The sequence below is a fragment of the Belonocnema kinseyi genome, chromosome 8, assembly GCF_010883055.1.
Source record: "Belonocnema kinseyi isolate 2016_QV_RU_SX_M_011 chromosome 8, B_treatae_v1, whole genome shotgun sequence".
NCBI classification, from domain to species: domain Eukaryota; kingdom Metazoa; phylum Arthropoda; class Insecta; order Hymenoptera; family Cynipidae; genus Belonocnema; species Belonocnema kinseyi.
Window position 1 is genome coordinate 51,844,886 of NC_046664.1, and position 23,980 is coordinate 51,868,865.

The window sequence follows — 23,980 nt, forward strand, 5'->3', positions numbered from 1 at the left end:
CCCCCTCCATTTTATTCCAAACCCGAAAAAAGAAATTCCCTAATTTTTTATTTTTTTATTTTAACAGGTGCCGGTTTAGACTTGAAGTTTTCCATGTAAAATGCATGGGGAAAAATCACTTTTTTGAGTTTTTAGACTAACTTTTTACAGTTCGAAAAAATGTGACAGGAAAGTTTGGGGGCCTGCAGATAATTATCCAACCAAGAATTTCATCTATCTGACATATGGGTTTGATATCCCTAACACACCCCCATGAGTACCTGAAAATTACCCTTTAAACCAAAAATGTCATTTCTTCATGAAATCGACCTTTTGAGCACTGTATTCTGTTTGTTTTTTACTTAAAGTTATTAATATTGGTCTAGTGGAATATTTATTATCATTGTTTAATTGATTTTTAATTATATAAGCAAATAGAATTTGAAAAAATCCCACTTCAAATCAAGAATTTTATTTTTTTTCGAAAATTCTCCATTTTAGCTAAGAAATAGAAATTCTTGTAAAATCCGCTCTTCCAATTCAAAATTTAAATTTTGTTCGAAAATACCTCGCTTCAACTCAGAATTATAATTTTGCAAAAATTCAATTTTCTATTGAGAATTGTTATTCTCCTGGATACATTTTAATTCCAGCTCAGAATTAGTTACAAATTGAAAATTCCCTGTTCAAATCCAGAATTTTTATTCTTCAAGAAAATTCTCCGTTTCAACTAAGAATTAGAAATTTTCTGTAAAATTCCCTGTTTCAATTCATAATTTTAATTTTTTTTCGAAAATATCCCGTTTCAGCTTATAATTCATTCTTTAAAAAAATACCCTTTCCCAGTTTGGAATTTATTTGAATTTAAAAATTCCCTATTCTAAGACAAATTATAATTCTTCTGGATAAAAATATCAGTTTCAACTCAGAATTGGTAAAAATTTGAAAATTCCCTACTTCAACTCAAAATTAGAATTCTTTGGAAAAATTTCCTGTCCCAATTAATAGTTTTGGTCCTTTTCGAAAATTTCCAGTACTAGCTCGGAATTCGTTAAAATTTGAAAATTCGAATTTACAAGTCAGAATTATTATTATTCTGGATACATTCCAGTTCAAACTATAAATTTGTAAAAAATTGAAAGGTCGCTGTTCAAATTAAAAGTTAAATTATTTTAATTTTAGATTGTTTTCTTAAAATCTTTCAAAATCGTTTTGAAATGTTTGTAAATCGTTATGAATCTTTTTAAATGCTCTCTTAAAATTAGTTCATTGAAATAAAAAAATCATTTTCAATTTTCCTAGGAAATGCTTTTTATTCTTCAAAAGCCTGTCGAAATTCTTAAATAGCTTCTAAATTTTTTGTTCGAAATCTGCCAAAACCTATATTTTATTTTAAATTAGGCCATGGGTTATTTCCATTAAAATTTTGGTACGAATAGTCGCATTTTGTCGGTTTAAATTATTTGAAATCATTTAAATTTTTTAATTAATTTTGAATTTTTTCAAATCTTGTAAATATCTCTTAATTTTACACGATTTTTTTCTAATAAAAATAGGTGTTCTATTGTTATTTATACACCAAAAATCCACAATTTGACTTGCAAAATAAAATTTGTAAATAGAATAATTAAAATTGTAACGTTTAAAGTTTAGTTTCTTTGTTTAAATTTGAATATTTAATTTATAATTACTGATTTTAAATAAACAGTCAGATATTTCTAAATATTGAATATCTGCGCTTTTTCTTAATTGAAAAATTTCAAATTGCATGGTTTAAAAATGGAATATTTTAGAGTGAAATTATAGTTCAAATTTAATAAAAGCCTTTAATTATAAACATATTATTTCAAAGTTATTTTAAAATTAAAAATAGTTCATAAAGTTCCAATAGGGCATTTACATTTGTTTTACAAAAAAGACCTTCCAATTGAAACAGTTTAATTTTTGACGTTAAACTCTGGACATTCTAAAATTGTGAACTGATTCCAAATCGTATTGTACAATAAATTATTATTTACTTTTAAAGTTATAAAGAAAAATTCAATTTACAAATCATTAATCAATGTATATTCACAGTTTGCTCAACTAAAAATGTTTTTTCTTTAATCAAAAAACTTCGATTTTAAGACTGCATTTTTAAATTCTTGAAATTAAAATGCACGTCCAAAAATTAAAGATCTAAAATCGAGAATTTTTCGAATTACCCATTCTAAACTGAATCATATCATAATTGCAAAATATCAAAATTAAACTAATTATTTAAAATACGGTTAAAATCAAAGTTTCAAGGATGTGAGGATGGCCGTTTTAAACGACGAAATAAATTCCCGGTCATTTCCCGGCTTTTCCCGACTCATCCTGGGCTCTTTTTTTTGAATTACATTTTTAAATTCTTTTCAAGAATTTAAAAATGCAGTCTTCTAAAATTGAAATTGAAAAATTTTTAATTAAAAAATTTCGTATTCAAATGCTCAATAATTTACGCGTATAAAATTAAAGGTACTAACATTTTTCAGTATAAAAATATAAATCCACATTATCATTTTCAATGCTCTAAATTAAACAATCAATCAATGAACTTTACATTTTTTCAAAATTATATAATTTTAATGAATTTTAAGCTAGAAACATCAAATTTTAAAAAATTGCAACATTTTTTATTGAACAATTCATAAATTAGAAATTCAATGATTTTCTTCTTAAATAGTTTAAACATCCTTGGAAAGCTTCAAAGTTTTATTTCAAAATCTTGAGAAATCTAGAGGTTGTTTTAAATTTGCTTTAAATTTAAATTATTTTGGAAATTTTTTCAGAACTTCTAAATAACTGTCAAAATTAATTAAATTTTTTCTACAATTTTCAGAAAATTCTGTAAATTTTAGAAAATTTCTTTACAATTTGGATGTATAAATAACAATTTAACATTTATTATTTGTAGACGAAATTAGTGTAATTTTAAGAGATATCTAGAAGTTTTGAAAAGATTCAAACTTAATGTAAAAGTTGAAATGATAGCCTAATATAAAACAAAATGTAGATTTTCGCAAATTTTAAACAAAGAAATTAGATTCCTTTCAAGAATTGTGAAAGGCTTCAAAAGAATAAAAACATTTTCTTAAGATTCCTAGAACAATTATTTTAAGAAAATATTTAAAAAGTTTTTCAAAGATTTAAACAAAATTTTCAAAAAAGATTATAGAAAACTTTCTAAAATTTACATGATAATTTTCAATCTATTTAAAACTTCTAAATATCTCTTAAAATTACTCAAACTTTTTCTACAAACGTTCATTTGTAAATTATACATAAAAATTTCACTTGGCTTAAATAGAAATTCAAATATTGCTAAATATTCAATAATTAATCTTCTTTTTAATTACAAATTTCCAATTGAATGTGTTAAAAATTGAATATTTTAGACTGAAACAATATTATTAATTTAATAAAATCCTTGAATAAGGAATATATTACTATAAAGTTATTTTTAAGTGGAAAATTTTTTATAAAATTTCAGTCACCCCTTCGCATTTGTTTGATGACTAAGACTTTGAAATTGTAACCGTTTAATTTTTCACGTTAAAATCTGAAAATTCTTACAATTTTTAAGAAAGAATTTAAAAATTCTTTAAATTAAAAATGTAAGCTTAAGAATAAAAATTTTAAATGGAAAATTTTCAATGTAAAAAAATGTTGAATCACGCATTGTAAGCTAAATAATAGCATATCTGAAAAACATAACAATTCAACTAATTATTTAAAAACTGTTGAAATCGAACGTGAACAGATTTTTCTTTTACAAATTTGTAAAATTCCCGGTCAAAAATATTCCGTCATTTCCCGGTTTTTCTTGGTTACAAAAAATTCCCGGTTTCCCAGTCCAGCAGCCGCACTGGATGTTTTTTTTCTAAAAATTTGTAAAATTCTCGGTTAAAAAATAAATTCACGGTCATTTCCAAGTTTCCCGGTCCAGCGGCAACTCTGAAAATTCTCTAATTTCCAAGTTTTCCCTGACGTTTGGCCACCCTGATGGATATCTTTTAATATAATTCGGTAAGAATAAAAATAAATGAAACCTTTATCTTCGGTTCGTTCAGTGGCCATCGTAGATTCTTCTTCCTCCTCCTCCTCCTCTTCTTCCTCCTCCTCATCATCATCATTTGGAGGTTCCAGCTGCTTTTCACGGTACCTCTGCATTCTAAATTCATTGGCATTAAGCGTGCGATGACGAACAACCAATCTCGTATTGTTCGGTTGCTGGCCTTGTTTCTGGCGACGTTTGCTCAGTCTTACTCTGGTTTCCAACTCGTTATAAAATACCTGCAAAAATGATCAATTGAGTTTAATATTAACCTACACAATCTGTATTTTTTTCTTGATTTCAGGGCTCGGATACATTTTCAACATTTTTTCAAACGCTCCATACACTATCAAAACGGTCCTAAATTGTCTGAGCTTTCCATTTATCTGATTAGAATTGCGAAAAAAAATGCATTTTGAAAAAGTTATGGTCGTTTATTTAACAAAAAACGTGTTTTTGAAAATAAATTTGTTTTTTTTCCCATTATTTTCGGATCGAAAGCATCAGTGGGTTTCTACGATTTGTGGATTTTTTGCGCATGGACCCTAACCTTCAACATTTTTTTAAACAACAATTTTATTTATATTTCCATGAAAATGTATACCAGAAGGTTTTTCGGGTCGCTGATTACGAATATATTAGATTTTCAAAATTCAAGATGACGGATTTAATATGGCGGCCACAATTTTCATGAAATTTTTACTAGCGGGTTTTTTGGGTCGCTAATTACGAATGTTATCAGAATTTCAAAATTCAAAATGGCGGCCAAAATATTCAAACAATTTGGCCCAATATTGAATCCGCCATCCTGAATTTTGAAATTCTGATAGCATATTCGTCATCAGCGACCCAAAAACCCCCTAGTAACAATTTTCATGAAAATTAATCAATTTACAACAAAATTGGCTGCCATATTGGATTCGACATTTTGTATTTTGAAAATATGATATAATCGTAATCAGCGACTCGAAAAACCTTCTGGTACACTTTTTAATGAAAATAGAAATAAAATTGTTGTCGTTTAAAAAAATTATATTTTTATACAAAAAATTTTCATTTCAAGCCGCCATATTTGGTGCCTCCATGTTTTTTTTAACACCAAACGGTATATTTTGAAAAATAGGGTCCATGGACGCAAAAAATCCACAAATCGTAGAAATCCACCGAAGCCTTCGATCCGACAATATTAAAAGAAAACATTTGTTTATTTTTAAAACCACGTTTTTTTTATAAACAATAACTTTTTCAAAATGCATTTTTTTCAAAATTCTGATCACATAAATCGAGAGTTCAGACAATTTTACATCGGATATGACTATATTCTCAATTTTTTAAAAGACCGTTTTGAGCGTATGGAGCGATTGAAAGAAAATTGAAAATATGTCCGCCTGGGACTTAATGGGTTAATGTATAACATTCCTGAAAATAAAACCAAAAATCCAACGACTAAATTTGGACAACCACCATAAAATGTTCCTATTGTAATTTGAAAAATGATCATATTAAAAAAAAATTCATAAAACAGAAAAACATTTTTGAAAAAAAAGGAAAAAAATGAGAATGCAACCAACCAAATCCCCTTCGTTGTATTTTTTTTATTAATTTTGGCTTTTTTTAAATTAAAAAAAAAATTATTATTATCAAATCACAACAAAAATGATTGTGCAAATTTGGTCGTTGGATTCTTGGATTTACTTTCAAGAATTCTATACATTAACTTAATTCACGACTTTCATTCTAAACATCCTTTAACACAACAGAGCCAAAAATTTCAAAATAAATGAATTTTGAAACAAATATTTCAATTTCCCACTAAAAAATATCAATTTTCAAAAAAAAAAAAGGAAATAATTCAACTTTTACTTCAAAAAATTAATTTTTGTTAAGGAAAAACCATATTTTCAAGATAATAGTTCAATTTTCAACCTAACTAATGCATTTTCAACTAAAACAATGAATCTTCAACTGAAATATTTAAATTTTCAACAACTAAAAATTAATTTTCACTAAAAACGACAAATTGCCTATCAAAACTTAAATAATTAATTTTAGGGTAAAAAAATTGATGTTCAGCCAAACAGAAGAATTTCCAACTGAAACTGTGGAATATTTAATTGGAATAAGTTAAATTTTCAGTTTAAAAAATTATTTTTTACACAAAAACCACCTTAAAAAAATAGTTACATTTTCAAACAAAATGGTTATTTTTCAATTAAAATTGTAAATCTTGAACTAGAATAATTGAATTTTATACTAGAAGGGTGAATTTACAACTAAAATGATGAATCATTAATTACAGTAATTTAATTTTGGTCCAAAAAGACGAACTGTTAAAAAAAGATTAACTTCCACCAAAAAAGTATAAATTTCTAACTTAAAAAGATAATTTTTCAACAAAAACTGAATTAAATTTATATTTAAATAATGAATGTTAAGAAAAAAAAACCAATTTCCTACAAAATAGTTCAATTTTCGGCCAAAAAATTCCCTTTCATCCAAAGAAAAAACAAGTTTTCAATTAAATAACTCATATTTCGACTAAAGAAATTATTTTTAAATAAAAATAATATATCTTCAACCAAAAAAATTAATTTTCCACAAAGTAGTTTAACTTTCAACCAAGTAATTTTATTTCAAGCCTAAGAGCTACATTTTTAACTAAAATGATAAATATTTTACTGTAATTCTTGCATTTAAAACCGAAAAGAAAATTTTTAAAAAAGATAAATTTTCAGCCAAACTGATCACATTTCAACTAAAATAATGAATTTTCAACTGGAATAGTTGTATTTTATACCACAAAGATGAATTTCAACTGTGAAAATTAATTTTCAGCAAAAAGGCAATTTTTTCAGGAAATACATAAATTTCCAAACAACTAGTTTAATTTATAAATGAATAACAAAAAAATATGATTTAATTAGAGTAAACTGAGAAGATCCGAAAAATCTGCGACTGTATATAAAGTAAAATCACTTTTCTAAATGAACCAAAATTTTTAAAATAATGAAAATTTGAATTTCAATGCGATCAAAAATAAATTCCCATTCTTTTCCGGGTCAAATCGCCACCCTGGATGGACTAAATTGCTTCAAAAAAGTCGCATTAGTAGCATAAAATTAAAAAAAAAGTCGCATCGAATCGCGAAAAATTTTTTAAAAATGCGCAAGAAATTTTGAAAAATAAATAAAAAAAGAGGATTTGACACTGAATGACTGAAGTAATAAAATTATTTGGTCAGGAATATAGAGTTAATAGTTTTGATTTGTTTTCAAATATTGTGTACATCATCAAAATAAAATCTGAAATTAAAGGTTTCTGAATCTAGGTATAAAATATTTCTTTCTGAACTGTTAAACTTGTCACCTTGGATTATTTTCATATAAGAGGAGTTTATAATTTCAATTAATTTTGGACATTCTAGACTTGAAATTACTTAATAATAATAAATTTAAATTCAAAAAAGTATAATTTGAATATTAAATGATTCATTTTTTAATATTTCAAACTTGATAGACCAAAATGCTTTCAAAATAGGGTGGTTTTTAAGGAGAATAGATAAATATTTTTTTTTACATATAATTAATTTAGATATAATGTTGAATTCAATATGAAATGCTTAAAATTCCTAAGATTTCAAGTCAAAATATATTGAACTTTGAAGAAAAACAGAATAATTTTCCACCGTACAGCTGCATTTAAAACCAAATATTTGAGAACTTTCAAGAAAAACAGACGATTTTTTAGCAAAGTAATTAAATTTTTCACCAAATAGTTGAAGTATCAACCTGAAAAATTGAATTTTCAACAAAAAAGATCATTTTTAACGCAGAAAGATAAATTTTCAACAAAAAATTAATTTTTCAAACAAATAGTTGGACTTTCAATCAAAAGAGAAAGAGACGAATCTGCTACAAATAAGATGAATTTGTAACCAATTAAAAATATATATTCTTAAACCAAAAGACGAAATTTTTTTAAGACAGTTGCATTCTAAACAAAAAAGGATTACTTTTCCACCATAAGAGATGAATTTTTAATCCATTAGGTCGAATTTTCTATCCAAAAATGATCAGTTTCTTAGATACTTTTAAACAAAATAATAGAATTTTCAACCACAGTATCAAATTTTTAAATAATAGAGATTAAATATTAATCAAAAACAGTCGAATTTACAACCAAATAGTTGCATTTTCATTCCAAAAAACGATTTTTTTAGAAGAAAGTTCAATTATTATCCTGAAAAAATGGAATTTTAAACTAAGAAAGATGTATTTTTAATCGAATAGTTGAATTATAAAAATTAGTTTTTTACTAAATGGTCGAATTTACAACTAAAATAGTTGGACTTTCAATACAACAGAGACGAATTTGTAACAAAATGTATTTTATCTAAAAATGCGAATGTTCAATAAAAATTTTAACTTTTGGCCAAAAGGGAGGAATTTTCGACAAAATAATTCAATTTTCAAACAAATAGGTACATACTACATATATTTTCAATCAAATATGTTATTATTTAAAATAATAAAAATTAAATTGAATTTAAAATATTCTAATTGTGAAAAAATATTTTTAAAAAGTTAGTTTGCTACAAAACAGTTAAATTCTCAACGCGGAAATATTAATTTTCAATAAAAAAGTTCATTTATAACGAAACAGTTAAATTTTCAATCCAATAGTTAAATTTTCATTTAAAGATTAACTTTAAAAAAAAAACAAGTTTCAACAGAGCAGTTCTATTTTCTAGCAAAAAAAAAGGACGATTTTTCAACAAGATGTAACAATTTTCCGCAAAATAGTTAGATTTTAAACCAAAAAAATTAATTTTCTACCAAAATAGACAAGTCAATTTGCAGTTGAAAAAATTAATTTTCAACAAAATAGTTAAATTTTAAAACATATTTTTAATCAAATAGTTAAATTTTTATTTAAAAATTAAATTTTAACAAAAAAAATCAAGTTTCAACAGAGTAGTTCTATTTTCTAGCAAAAAAAAAAGAGACGATTTTTCAACAAAATCTACCAATTTTCCGCAAAATAGTTACATTTTAAACCAAGAAAATTTAAGTTTCTACCAAAACAGACAAGTAAATTTGTAGTTGATAAAATTCATTTTCAACAAAATAATTACATTTTTATACTAAAGAAATTAACTTTTATGTAAAATAATGAAGTTTTACCAAAGGGTTGAATTTAACAAAAATTTTAACTAAATAATTGGACTCTAAATAAAAAAGACGAATTTTCTAGAAATAAGATCAATTTTTAATCAAATAATTGAATTTCCTTTAAAGAAAAGAGGATTTTTTTAGAAGAAAGTTCAATAATTATCCTCAAAAGCTGAAATTTTAACAAAAAACAGTTTTTAACAAAGTAATTAAAGTTCTAGCCAACTAGGTGAATTTTCAATCACAGATTCGAAGTTTTAAACATGAGATTAAACATGAATAAAAAACAGTTGAATTTACAACAAAATGGTACAATTTTATGTGGCTCTGAATTTAAACCTTAAAAGTTGCATTGTGATTAAAATTGAAACTAATTATAGCAAACTTCTGAGAAAAAATTAAGCCAGCCGCATTTTTCTTCAAACAGTCGCATTTTTTCAACAAATATAGAAAAAGTATTACAATCCGAACCCTGTAATTGATTTTAAAACTGAATAAATACGCACCCCATCTTCACGCATGACAAGGAAGTAGTTTTCTTCGTAACCCTTCGAAGATTTACTTTTGACGTTCCAGTTATATTCTCGAGCCATTTTATAATCGTACTCTTCGTCCTCAGCATATTCAATTTCAGCCATTAGATCACGCCTTCGCTTCTCTAAAGTTTCCTCTTGAGGCAAGAAGTACGCGACGAATTGCTCACCACTCTCGTCCATCACACCCCTAGAAATTTAACAAATCAATCAATATTAACCGACTTTAAACAAAGAAACAAACAAAAACAAAAAAAAAAAGCTTAAGCTGGTGAATATTTCTTTGAGGGAGTAATTTTACCGAATCATCGCCTGGGACATTTCCTCAATCTGAGCCGGAACTGATCTTCCAACAGGAGCTGGATCCGAGTCGAATATAACTTGAGCACAAGGATATTTCCATAACTAAATTGAAAGAAAAATTATTTTAAATTATACTGATAAAATAGTTAAAAAAACAATTAAATTCCAATAATATAAATAAGTTCTTATAAATTTAATTTAATTATTATATTATTACCTTAAAGTCAGGAAATATGTTGAGGATCTCGACTGGCACAACATTAGGTTTGCTGTAATGTTTTTCAATGGGCTTCTTATTGTCCTCGAAAGTTCTTTCAATTGCTTTGATCTGACTGTCTCTGTCCATGTAAAGCGTTTCCTCCTGTAAAAAAAAGATTAAACTCGAAAAGATAAATTTTCAACAAAAAAGATGGATTAAAAAAAACTTTCAGGGTGGCCGTTTTAATCGGCGAAATAAATTCCCGGTCATTTCTCGGTTCGCAAACATTTTTCACGGTCAATGAAATTAAAAAAATGAAACACCAAAGCTAAATTATTTTCCACTTGAGGTAATAAAAACTGAGCTGCAAATGAAAGCATTAAAAGTTGAACTGTTAAATTTTGAACTTTTAAAATTGAAATTTAAAAGTTTTTAATTAAAAAATGTTGTATTCAAATGCTCAATAATTTACGCGTATAAAATTGAACGTACTAACATTTTTCAATATAAAAAATATAAATCCACGTTATCATTTTCAATGATCTAAATTAAAAGATCAATCAGTGAACTTTAAAATTTTCAAAAGTATGTAATTTTAAGGAATTTTAAGCTGGAAACATCAAATATTGAAAAATTGGAAACATTTCAACTGAACACTTCTTAAATTAAAAATGCAATGATTTTCTTTTTAAATAGTTTAAACGTTCTTGGAAAGCTTCAAAATTTTATTTCAAAATCTTGAGAAATCTAGAGGTTGTTTTAAATTCGTTTTTAATAAAAAATAATTTTGGAAATTTTTTCAAAACCTCTAAATATCTGTCAAAATGAATTGAATCTTTTCTAATAATTTCAGAAAATCCTGCAAATTTAAGAAAATTTCTTTACAATTTGGATGTATAAATAACAATTGAACATTTATTATTTGTAAGCGAAATTTGAGTAATTTTAAGAGATATGTAGAAGTTTTGAAACGATTCAAACTTGATGTAAAACTTGAAATGATAGCCTAATATAAAATAAAATGTAGATTTTCACAGATTTTAAACAAAAAAATGAGATTACTTTTAAATATTTGGTTTGAATTTACTTGTCTTAAATAAAAATTTTAATATTGCTAAATATTCAATAATTCATCTTTTTTTTAATTAAAAATTTCAAATTGAATGGGTTAAAAATTAAATATTTCAGACTAAAATAATATTTTAAATTTAATAAAATCCTTTAATTAAGAATATCTTATTATGAAGTTATTTTTAAGTTGAAAATAGTTTACAAACTTTCAGTTACACGTTCACATTTGTTTAATTAAAAAATCGTGTTGTCAAATCGTTTTTCTTCACTTTTTATTACATAAAGTACAGATAAATTAAAAAAAATTTATTTATTTATTTTTAAAAATTTTTTTAGCCAAAATTTTCGACATCAAAGGCTTTTATTTTCTATTTGTTCAAGTCTTTAAGAAAGCATTACAAAATTCTTTAAATTAAAAATGTAAGTTTAGAAATAAAAATTTTAAATGGTAAATTTTTAAAGTAAACACATTTTGTATTACGCATTGTAAGCTAAATAGTAGAAAAATTGAAAAACATAACAATTCAACTAATTATATAAAAACTGTTGAAATCGAACGTGGACAGATTTTTCTTCTAAAAATTTCTTTTTCCCGGTTTCAAAAATTTCCCGGTTTTCCGGTCCAGCGGCTACCCTGAGTCTCAACCAATCATTCGCGTTTACAACCAAATTAAACGAAAAGACAAGAATTTTTAAGAAAAAAGACGAATTAAAAAAAAGACTTAAGAAAGAAAACAAATTCAATCAAATTCTTAAATTTTCATATCCAAAATATGAACTAACCACAAAATAACTGAATTTTCTATAAAATTATTTAATTTTCAATCCAAAAAAAAAATAAATTTTAAAAAAATTTAATTTTCTATGAAATATTCGAAATTTTCATAAAACCGTTTAATTTTCCGCTAAAAAAACGAACTTTCTACAAAACCGTTGAATTTTTATCCCGAAAATATGAATTTTCAACCGAAAAATTTTAATTATCAAACAAAGTAATTAAATTTTCAGGGAAAAGTAATCAATTGAGAACCAAAAATATATTTGACTTTTCATTTAAAAAGAATTGAATTTCAACCAAAGAAGATGACTTCTGCCAAAAATGAATTTTCAGTCCAAAAGGACGAAATTTCTATCAAAGAATCGGAAAAGGCGAATTTTCAATCCAAAAATATGATTTGTTAACATAAAAGTCCACTTTCAACCAAATAGTTGAATTTTCTACCAAAATTGTTGAATTTTAAACGAAAAAGGGTAATTTCCACCAAAATAGTTAAATTTTTAACAAAATAATTAAATTTTCAACCAAAATATATCAAGCCTGAACCAAAAATATAATAGTAGACTTTTGAATTAGGAAGAATTCACTTTAAACAAAAAATAATACTTTTCTACCAAAGATTAATTTTCCAGCAAAGATGAGTTTTCTATCCAAAAGGCGAATTTTCAAGAAAGCAGTTCAATGCAACCAAAAGGACGAATTTGAAAAATAGTAGAGTCCTAAACAAAAACATTATTTTCAACTAAACAGTTGCACTTTTAACGCAGAAAAAGGCTATTTTACGAAGAGATCAATTTTCAAACCAAAAAGTCGAATTTTTATCAAAAAAAGTTGCATTTTCAAGCAGAAAATATTTTTTAGTGCAGAAAGAGACAAAATTTCAGCCATGCCATTGAATTTTCAAGCAGAAACGGCGAATTTTCGGCAAAACACTTAAATTTTCGTCCAAGAAAATATGATTTTTCAAGAACAAAAATTTAATTTTCAACTAAATAATTGAATTTTCAACAAAACAGTTAAATTTTAATAAAATTGCTTAATTTTCAACCAAGTTATTATATTTTTAGACAAAAAGATTCCTTTTTAACAAAATATTTGAATTTTCAACAAAATAATGAAATTTTCAAGAAAAATGTAATAGTTAATATTTCAAGCAAACAGGATTAATTTCTAACTAAACACTTGCATTTTAATCCAAAAAAGATTAAAATTTTAAGAAGTGATCAAGTTTCACACCAAAAATACGTTAAATTTTCAACCCAAGAATATGAATTTTCAATAAAAAAGTTGCATTTTCAACAAAATATTTAAAGTTTCAACCAAAATAGATCAATTCTGAACCAAAAATGTAATGAATTTTCTATCCAAAAGGCGTATTTTGAACGAAGCAGTTTTAATTCAACCAAAAAAGACATATTTTCAAAATAGCTTAATCCTCAACAAGAACAGATTATTTTTAGCTAAACCGTTTCATTTTTAGCACACAAAAAAAAACAATATTTTACAAAGCGATCAGTTTTCAAATCAAACGGATGAATTTTCACCAAAAAGAGTTGGATTTTCAACCAGAATTTTTTTTTAGTGCTGATAGAGACCAAATTTCAGCAATTCATTGAATGTTCAAGCGAAAACGGCGATTTTTTAATAAAAAAGTTAATCGCTCTACGACAAAATATTGCGCTTTTAGAAGAAATTAGAGGATACGTTTTTTATTTGCAAAAAAATACGCACAAGTTATGCTTATTTGAATGTTGTATTTTGTTTTTCAAAAAACCCGAATTTTTCTCTTTAAACCTTTTGATTTTTCTAAAGTAATTAAAATCTTTTTTCTGAAAAAAACTCACATTTATATTTGTTGCCAATTTTGTTTTGAACTTGCACGCCTAAGAAATTTCCATGAAAAATGTCTTGTTTTTATGTGATATTTTTCATAGTTTACGAGAAAAACTCAAAAAGCTATTAGAATCAAAAAGAAAATAATAAATATCTTAATTAGGACAAAAGTTATAGATGTTTAAAGAAAAAAGTCGGGTTTTTTTGAAAAACAAAGCACAAAATTCAAATTCGCATAACTTTTAAAATTTTTTTGTTTTGAAAATCGAAAAAATACGTAAATAATAAGCGAAAAACAGCGTGGCCGTTTTAATCGAAGAAAAAAATTCCCGGTCAATTTTCCCGGTTCGAAAACATTTTTCACGGTCATTAAAATTTTAAAATGTAAACTCTCAAGCTAGACATTTTTCCATTTGAAGTAATAAAAAATAAACTACATATTAAAGCACCACAAGCGGAACTCCTAAATTTTTAATTATTTAAAATTGAAGTTTAAAAGTTTTTATAATAAAAAATGTCATATTCAAATGCTTAATAATTTACTCGCATGAAATGGAAATTAGGTACTAACCCTTTCAATTGAATAATTTTAAATGAAATGCAGACAAACAGCAAAATTTAGAATTTTTAACATTTATAAATTATATTATTTTAAACAATTTTAAGCTAGAAACATTAAAAATTAAAAATTTTTACTGATTACTTATTAAACTAGAAGTTAAATGATTGACCTTTGAAATAGTTTAAACATCCTTGAAAAACTTCAAAATTTTGAGAAATCTAGAAGTTGTATTGATTTCTTTTTTTCAATTTAAAACTATTTTTGAAATTCTTTAAAACTTTTAAATATCTTTTGGAATTGATCGAATTTTCCTACCATTTGAGGAAAATCTTACTTATTATATGCAGAAGAAAATTTGAATTAGTTTAAGTTTTGATTGAAATTCGGATATTTGTACCATAATTTCGGTGCCAATAACCAGAGCCTAATTTAAAACAAAATGTAGATTTTTTCAGATTTCAAATACAAAATTGGAAAGCTTTTCAAGAATTGTGAAATGCTTCACAAGAAAAAAAACCTTTTCTTCATATTCCTAGGAAAATTGAAAGAGATTTTTCATTTTGAATAATTATTTTAAGAGAATACTTAAGAAGATTTTTAAAAATTTCAAAAATTGTGAAAATAGAATCTGTAATATTTCAAATAAATGCTTTAAGGTTGGCAAGATTTTCAAAAAATGGTCAGAAAAATTCGATTCATTTTAAAAGATATCTCTCGAATTTTTCCCACAATTTTGAGAAAATCCTAGATATTTAAAAAAACTTTCTTTCAAATATTCCAAATTCTCTTTTGATTTAAAATCATTTTTAATTTTTGTCACAAATATTAAGTGTTTAATTGTTATTTATACCTCAAAATTCCACAATTTAACTTAAAAATAAACATTTTTCAAACAAAACAATTCAACTCGTATAACGTTCAAAGTTGAAAAGCTCTTCTAAATTGTAAAGATTTAAGACTTTCCATGTCAAACATTTTAGTTTCAAATTGTTTACTTTTAAATATTTGATTTCAATTAACAAATTTAATGGGTTCAGATAGAATATTTTAGATTGAAACATTATCTTAAACTTAATAAAAGCCTTTAATTACGAATATATTATTATGAAACTATTTTTGTTCAAAATGAATTATAAAGTTTTAATCGGATGTTTACATTTTTTTAATGGCTAAAATAAACTTTTGAATTAAAACAGTTTACGTTTTAACATTAAAATCTGGAATTTCATAAATTGTGAACGGATTTAAAACCGTATTTGTACATCAATTATTTTTCACTTTTTAATACTTAAATTACAAATGCATGTTAAAAATATTTTTTTTATTTATATTTAAAATTAATAAAATAGTTATGTTTTTCACCTAAAAACTTTCAACTTCAAACGCTTTTAATTTCCAGTTGTTTAAACTATTTAACCCTTTCAATGGAAAATTTTTCTGTCAAACTAATTCTTGTTATCAATAGTTACGTATAGGCCAAAAAGAAAATAAGCGAATTTGGTCTAATGTTGTCGCCATTTTTGGATCCGCCATCATGAATTTTGCAATTTTAGCATCAGAATCGCAATTAGCGATCCTAAAAAACTATACTGTATCACAAGAAACAATTGATTACCAATGCGTTACAATTTAGTTTTTTTTTCAAACAAAATTTCGATTTCTGACATATTCCAAAATTTTTTCGAAAAAACTAGCTTGCCGAAAATGTTCAAAAAAAATATATGTTAAGACATAACATGTCAAATGTTTGAAAAAAAAACTTTTCAATCTGTACGACTTTCTGTTTGCGTATAGCCGAATTTATTCGAAATAAACATTATCAGGATGTCTAGCGATTCTTAGGAACAAAATTCAAGGTCTTATCCAGGATTTTCAGGTCAAGAAATCATTTACATCAAATAATGAAATAAACGTTTTTCATACATGTGAAAAATGAGCCATTTCATTTTTTATTGGCCAAAAATGTCTAAAGAATGCCAAATCGTAAATAAAGAAATTCTGAATTTTTTGCGAACATGAGTCGACTTTGTCAAATCTTTAGGAATATTTTTAAATCTTTGTGGAGTATTACAAACCTTAGTGAAAGCTTGAAATTTCGGTAAAATCTTTGAGAAATCTTTTGGCATTTTTCAAAGCTTTTGTAAAATCTTAAAAATTCTTGAAATCTTTGAAATGTTTTTGAACTCTTTATTTAATCTTTTGTGTTTGTTTAAAAGCATTAAAGTCTTTTGAAATATTCTCAAAGGTGTGTTGAAACCTTTTGAAATCGGTTGAAATCTTTTGAAAAAATTTGAAATTCTTGAAATGTTTTGAAATTCTTTTGAAATCCTTATGAATTCTTTAAAGAAATTGTGAAATCTTCTTTAAGTCTTTTGTATTCGTTTGAAATCACTGGAATATTTGTGAAATCTTTATGAAATTTGTTGTAATAGTTTAAAATCACTGGAATACTTGAAATCTTTCTTAAATCTTTTGATATCGTTTAAAATCTAAAATGTTTTTAAATATTTAAAATCTGGTGTACTGCACCCTTATTGAAATCTTTTAAGTCCTTGAAAGCTTTGAAATCTACGAAAACTTTGTGAAATTTTTTTAAATCTTTATAAAATCTTAGAAATGTTTCTTTAATCTTTGTTCGTGAAATCTTTTCTGTTCGTTTGAAATTATTAAAATGTTTTCAAATCTTCTCAAGTTTTTTGAAACCTTTTGAAATCACTAAAAAACTTTTAAATCTTTTGAAATCTTTGAAATCTGGTGTACTGTATCCTTGTTGGAATCTTTGAAATTCTTGAAATGTTTATAAATCGTTGAGAATTCTTTAAAATATTTGAGAAATCTTTCGCAATCGTTTGCAATATTCTCAATCATTTTTAAATCGTTTAAAATCTTTGGAATGGTTTGAAATCCTTGAAATCTGGTATACTGCGCCCTTGTTGAAATCTTTGAAATTCACGTACTGTTTTGAAGTCTTTATGAATGTTTTATGAAGTCTTTTAAACTTTTGTGAAATCTTTTGACAACTTTTAAACAATTTTGAAGTTATTTAAAATCTTTGAAATGTTTCGAAATCTTTAAAATCTTTTGAAAGTTTAAAAATATTTTTGCAATGTTCGAAATCTTTGTGAATTTGTTGGAATTATTTAAATTATTACAAATCTTAGTGAAATCTTTTGATATCTTCTAGAAAATTTTGGAATTGTTTAAAATCTTTTAAATGTTTTGAAATCTTAGAAATGTGGTTTAATATACCCTTTTTAAAATATTTAAATTCTTTTGCAAGTTTTACAATCTTTGTGAAATGTTCCAAATCTTTGAGAAATTTTTGTGAAAACTTTTTAATCTAGTGTACATGCCTTTTTTGAATGTTTGAAATCCTTGAAATCTTTGTGAAATATTTTTAAATGTTTATAAAATCTTTCTTGCATCTTTGTTTGGAAAATATTTTGTATTCGTTGAAGCCATTGAATTATTTGCAATATTTTGAAATCTTCTAAAATATTTTAAAACCTCTTGAAATCGTTTCAAATTTTTGAAATCTGGTGTACTGTGCCCTTTTATTAAATCGTTGAAATCCTTTAAATCTTTAAAGTTTTAAAATGTTTGTGAAATTGCTGTAAAATCTTTATTTGAAATCTGTTGTACACTCAAAAACCGAATGGTCAACCCCTCGAAAAATCATATAGAAATTTTAAACTAATGATTTTTATAATTTCTAATTTGAACACCTCAACAAAAAGTGCCTTGAAATATTTTTGATTCATTCTGTAATAAACAAAAGATCAATTATATCTTGACGAATAAACAAAATTTCAGCAGCAAGATTTTTTCTAGACAAGATGTTTCTTTCATAATAGACTAAAAGATTTAAATTACTCTTCGCATTTCGATAAAAATAACTGTTTTAAAAGAAAAAGAACAATTAAAATTCAAGATTTTCGTGAAAAAATCAAGGAGATTTCCAGATTTTCAAGGTCACTGGACACCCTAATGATTTATTAAACATTAATTTCCAAGTTTAAACATTAATTTGCAAAATCTTTTTAATAAAAAATAATACTTATGACGGTGAAATCTTGAAACATTACCTTAAAGTTCTTCTTAATGGTGAAACCGACTTTAGCCTCGACTTTTTCCATAGTCTGAGGCTGGAAACGAGTTTGTTCCGTGGAAATATATTCCGTACGTCGAAGCCAAGATACGCTACGGGCATGATGCCTGGATCTTTTCGAATCTTGTGGAGTCGAGATATCTTCCTCGAGGAGTTTCTCATCTGCAGGATCAAGAGGTCCGTTACATTCGCCTGAATATGCATCTCTATTAATCAAATCGACTTCAACGCCAAGGTCATGTTCTGTCAGGACATCGTACTTGTAGTTTCTCTCCAGTGAGGTTGGATTGTAATGAATAAACCTGCAGTGGAAATTTATTCATCTTTTATTTTTTATATTTTACAGGCAAATATTTTTTTTTTTTAGATTGAGTGATCGATGCGCGAAAAACTTACCGAGTTGATTCGAAGGGATATGTTATAAATTTCAAGTCGAATGGTATGTCGGGGAGCGTATTGCAGTATTTGATTCTGCATATTAAGTCAGATCTGAAATAATGAATAAAAAAAAATGAACCTAAATTTTAGATTCTAATACCAACTGGGTAAAACATACCCAGGCTAGCCGTTTTAATCAACACCAAATTCACGGTTCGCAAACATCTTTAACGGCCAATGAAAGTAAAAAATTTGAACTCTAAAACTAAAAATTTTTCATTTCAAGTAATAAAAACTGAGCTTTAAATAATTTTAAGGAATTTTAAGCTAGAAACATTACAAATTGATGTGCCAGAAGTTCTGAACGTTCAAATTAAAGAAAGTTTTTACTGGTGATTTTGTAAACCAGAAAAAGTGCTAAAATTAGGTTCATTTATATTGGCAGTAATTTATTAGTGAAAAATAATTATAATGCATATTTTAAATTGCAGTTGGGAAAAGATTTATGGGTAAAATATAAATGGGGAAAAATACTTCATTCAATTGAACGTTCGGAACTTCAGGTACATAAAAATTGAACGATTACATTTTTTTAATCAATTGAAAACTTCTTAAGTTAGAAGTTAAATTATTTTTACTGTCAAATTTTTTAGTATTTTTGAAATTTTTTCAGAACTTTTAAACAATTTTTATAATGATTCGAATTATTCAGAAAATTTTGTAAGAAATACTGCTAAAAAAATTCCTTAAAATCTTGCAGATACATCTTTGACAATTTTGAAAATCTTTTTAAGTATTCTCATAAATTAATTTTTTGAAAAGAAAAATAGTTTTCAATTTTCCTAGGAATCTTAAAAAAAATTATTTGCATTCTTTTGAAGTTATTTACTACTTTTCAAAAGCTTCTGAATTTTTTTTTCGAAATATGCAAAAGTCTACATTTTTTTACGGAATAATAGGTGTTCAATATTTATTTATATGTTCATCAAAATTCAACAACTTTATTTTAAAATTAATTATTCAGTAAAATTCTAACGTTAAAAGTATACTTTTCATGTTTAGTTTTGGATATTTGATTTATAATTACTGATTTTAATTGAACAGTCAAATATTTCAAAATATTAAGCAATTATTTGTATTAATTTAAAAAGTTCAAATTTGTAATTAGTTAATTATTTAATTTCGAAATTTTAAACTGAAATAATATTTTTAATTTATTGAAAGCCGTTAATTATGAATATATTATTTTGAAATTATTTTAAAATTGAAAATAGTTTTTAAAACTTCAATCGAGCGTTTATATTTGTTTCGCTGCCAACATTTTTAAATTGAAACAGTTTAATTTTTGACGTTAAAAGCTAGAAATTCTAAAATTTATAACTGATTTCGAATCACCTTGTTTACAATCAATTTAAAAAACCATTAAAATGCATATTCACAGTTGATCAAATAAACATGTTTTTTATCAAAAATTATTGATTTCAAACGCTTATAATTTGTAATTATTTAAGTCTTTAAAACTGCAATTTGAAATTCTTTGAATGAAAACTGTACGCTTAAAAAATAAAAAATAAATAGAACATTTTTAAAGTGAAAGATTTTTTAATTATGTAATGTAAAATGAATGATTTTAGAATGGAAAAAGATAACAAATATAAATATTTAAAAAACTGTTCAAATCAAACATGGACAGACTTATTTTCCTAAAAATTTGTCAAAATCCCGGGTCAAAAAATAAAATCACTGTTATTTTCCGGTTTTAAGGTGTAAACTAAAATCCTGGAAAAATTTACAGGTTTTTTCCAAGTATCACAAGATTTTTCAAGGTATAGTTTTTCAAAAGCGATGACAAATTAAAATAACATATTCTTAAATATTAATTAAATACAAAAAACATAAGAAATAATATCTTGAATTTGTCTCAAAAGTTTATGAGTTTAAATGACAATTCAAACAAATTTTTGTTTTATATTCTTATAATTAAAAATGAGTGCATGTTTAAGTAAATTTAATTTGGATTGTGGAATACTCAACCAAAACATTAACTTTATACCAAAAAAATATACCTTTTCAACAAAATACATGAATTTTCAACTAAAAAAGGTAATTGTCAACCAAAAATTGAATAGTTATATTTTAAGTTCTAAAGAATGTAAAAAAAATTAGGTAAAATATATTGAAACTTTCAAGGGAAATAGTTAAATTTTTAGTAAAAAATAATATTTTTAACCAGAGATAAATTTTCATTAAAGTAATGAATCTTCACCCAACAATTCTGAACAAAAATGTAGTACAGTTTATATTCCGATTTTTAATCAAAAAACACTTGAATACAAATAAAAATTTTTCAAGATAAGTTCAATTCCAATTAAAAAAAAAGAATGATCAACAAAACAGTTAATTTTTCAAATGGAATAATTAAATTTCCAAATATAAGAATTAATTTTTAATTTAAATGATGAATTCCCAACAAGAAAAAGAATTTTTATAAAGAGTTTAACTTTCACCCAAGTAGTTGAACTTACAACCAAAATGATTAATTGTATGCCCAGAAAGTTGAATTTTGAACAAAATACAGGAATTTTCATCTGCAAAAAAAAATTTTCAGCCAAAAATTGAATAGTTGAAATTTTCTTTAACTAAAGAGATGACTTTTCATGTAATGTAATGGAACATTCAACATGAGTAATTGAATTACCAGATTAAAAAAATCATTTTCAACATAAAAAAGAGCTTCCAACGAATTTTGAATAAAATTATTAAATTTCAAACAAAAAAAAAACATAATTTGTTGATTAAAATTATTAATCTTCAACCAACAAAATTTTTTTTCAGCAACAGATTAACCTTCAACCAACTAGTTTAATTTGCCACCAAAAGGATCAATTTTTAAGCGGAATAGTTAAATTTTTAAACAAAAGATTAATTCTCTACAAAAAAAGTTGAATTTTCAACAAACTAGTCGAATTTTCATATAAAAAAGATTAATTTTCAACTAAAAATTTAATTGTTAAATTTTCAGTTGAAAAAGTTAAATTTTAATAAAAAAAGGTGAATTTTCAAGTAAAGTGATCGAATATTCAACGTGATTAGTTTAATTTCCAGTTTAACAAAATTAATTTAAAAATATATATATTAAGCAAATAGTTAATGTTTTAAATGAAATAGTGTTGAATTAAAAAAAAAATGCATTTTGAACCAACAAAAAACGAATTTTCGAATAAAAAAGAGATACATGTTCAGCAAGAGTTTAATTTTCAACTAAGAAAGAATTTTTCAGTCAAGAGAGAAAAAAATTAAAACCAGAATGTTGAAATTTCAAGCAAAAGAATTGATTTTTGAACAAGAAAATGAATTCCCTAACAAAAAGGACGAATTTCCAACCAAATGTTTGACGATACTAATTGATATAAAGTGTTCTTTCTTTATTATTAATAAATATTTAAATGACTTTTTAGTTGACATTGCATTGCATTGTATAGTTGATATCAAATTGACTGTAGATAATCAAAAAATTTATTATTTCTTTAATAAACTCATTTTAATTGTAAGTATACTAATGATAATTTATAATTATCGATAACTGAATAGGTCTGTCTTACCCGGGAGAAATATCAGAAACAATTAAGTATTGACTAGTAGAGGTGTCAAAATCGTATACTTAACCGGGCCAAATAAAAATGTTTGATACACCTAATTTCGTGATATTTTTTTCTACAAGAATATTCAATTGAATATGAGAGGTTTTTTTAACCAAAATTATTATGTTAGGAAACTGATGCAGATAATTTCTGTTGCATTTTTTTCTAACCATCCCGTAGGGCGGTTGCAAAATCCCAAAATATCGAAAATATCCTCCAAATTGACATTTTTATACGGATCATCCTGATGTCAATCATCTCCCAATTGTCATATATGCATTGTTATAAAATTGTGCATTATTTTCCAAGGTCGCATTGAGCGTGAATGGAATTATTTTCAATTTCGGATAGTTACGATTATTTAGAGTTTTTTTGCAGTATAGGTTATGTTTTCACCGCAATGTCCGATTTTACACAGATGTTCAAGAAAAGCGGGATTTTGCTATAATCAAAGCCGATGATCGGTAGAGTCTACTGATAAAAGCACATATCTCCCCTTCCCTTATCATGGCGTATTTATATATTTTTACAAATAATAGGCGAGTATGGTATGGATTGTAGGAGTATGGGACTCCTTGTCAATTTTACATACCTTCTTTCCTCCGCTCTTACAGATCTTTTTTCTCTATCGGCAGTTGTACCGTTTAGCTGAATTGTCGGAGCCATTTTGCCACTGTTTAACACTTGTAAAAATTGATCATATCCAAAAAGAAATGAAATACATGAAGATTAACGAGGTTAACAACTAACCCAACGAACAAACGCCCGGCCAAGTAACACACTGTCACACTGATGTGCACTTACACGAGAAACGAGCGTGTGTAAACGCGAGCGGAGGTGACGTCAGCATGGCGTCAGTAAGCGCCAACTGAGAATTTGTAGTCAAACGACTGAAAAATCGCGAAAAATAGATTTCCCGATACTGTAAAATTCCCAAAACCTAAAATTCCCGAAAAATAAATTTCCCAAATAACAAAATTCCGGAACAGTTTATACTGAATTGAAAAATTCCCTAGAGCTTATTATTAATATTACCGAATTATAATTATTCGAACTAGAAAAATCCTTAACTAAAAAATTCCCGATTGAAAACAATTATTTTTATTGCTATTTTTAATTAAAACTATACTTTTTAGTCACTTTAAACAATAGAAGTCATTTTTTCTGTTAAAAATATTTGTTTTTTGTATTTAATAAATAAATAATATTTATAAGCAAAAGTTTTTAATTGCTTGAATTCGAAAACTTTTTAATTTGGATATTTTATAATTCGGAAATTTTTCTCGGGAATTTTTCAATTCGTTAATATTGTAAACCGTTCGGGAATTTTATGATTTATGCATTTT

At 25.2% G+C, this 23,980-nt stretch overlaps 1 protein-coding gene across 1 annotated transcript in view; it reads right to left on the minus strand.

Annotated features, from left to right (window-relative positions):
- LOC117177814 (RNA polymerase II-associated factor 1 homolog) overlaps positions 1 to 23,413 on the minus strand; it is a 26,242-nt gene extending 2,829 nt beyond the window's left edge. Inside the window, exons 1-7 of the mRNA XM_033368761.1 lie at positions 23,227 to 23,413; positions 19,012 to 19,104; positions 18,593 to 18,917; positions 10,282 to 10,425; positions 10,063 to 10,166; positions 9,735 to 9,951; positions 4,053 to 4,296 (exon numbers count right to left, since the gene is read on the minus strand). Coding sequence (XP_033224652.1) covers positions 4,053 to 4,296; positions 9,735 to 9,951; positions 10,063 to 10,166; positions 10,282 to 10,425; positions 18,593 to 18,917; positions 19,012 to 19,104; positions 23,227 to 23,300 — 1,201 coding nt within the window. The 5' untranslated portion in view covers positions 23,301 to 23,413. The remainder of the gene's footprint in view (positions 1 to 4,052; positions 4,297 to 9,734; positions 9,952 to 10,062; positions 10,167 to 10,281; positions 10,426 to 18,592; positions 18,918 to 19,011; positions 19,105 to 23,226) is intronic.
- Between the last annotated feature and the right edge of the window lie 567 nt (positions 23,414 to 23,980).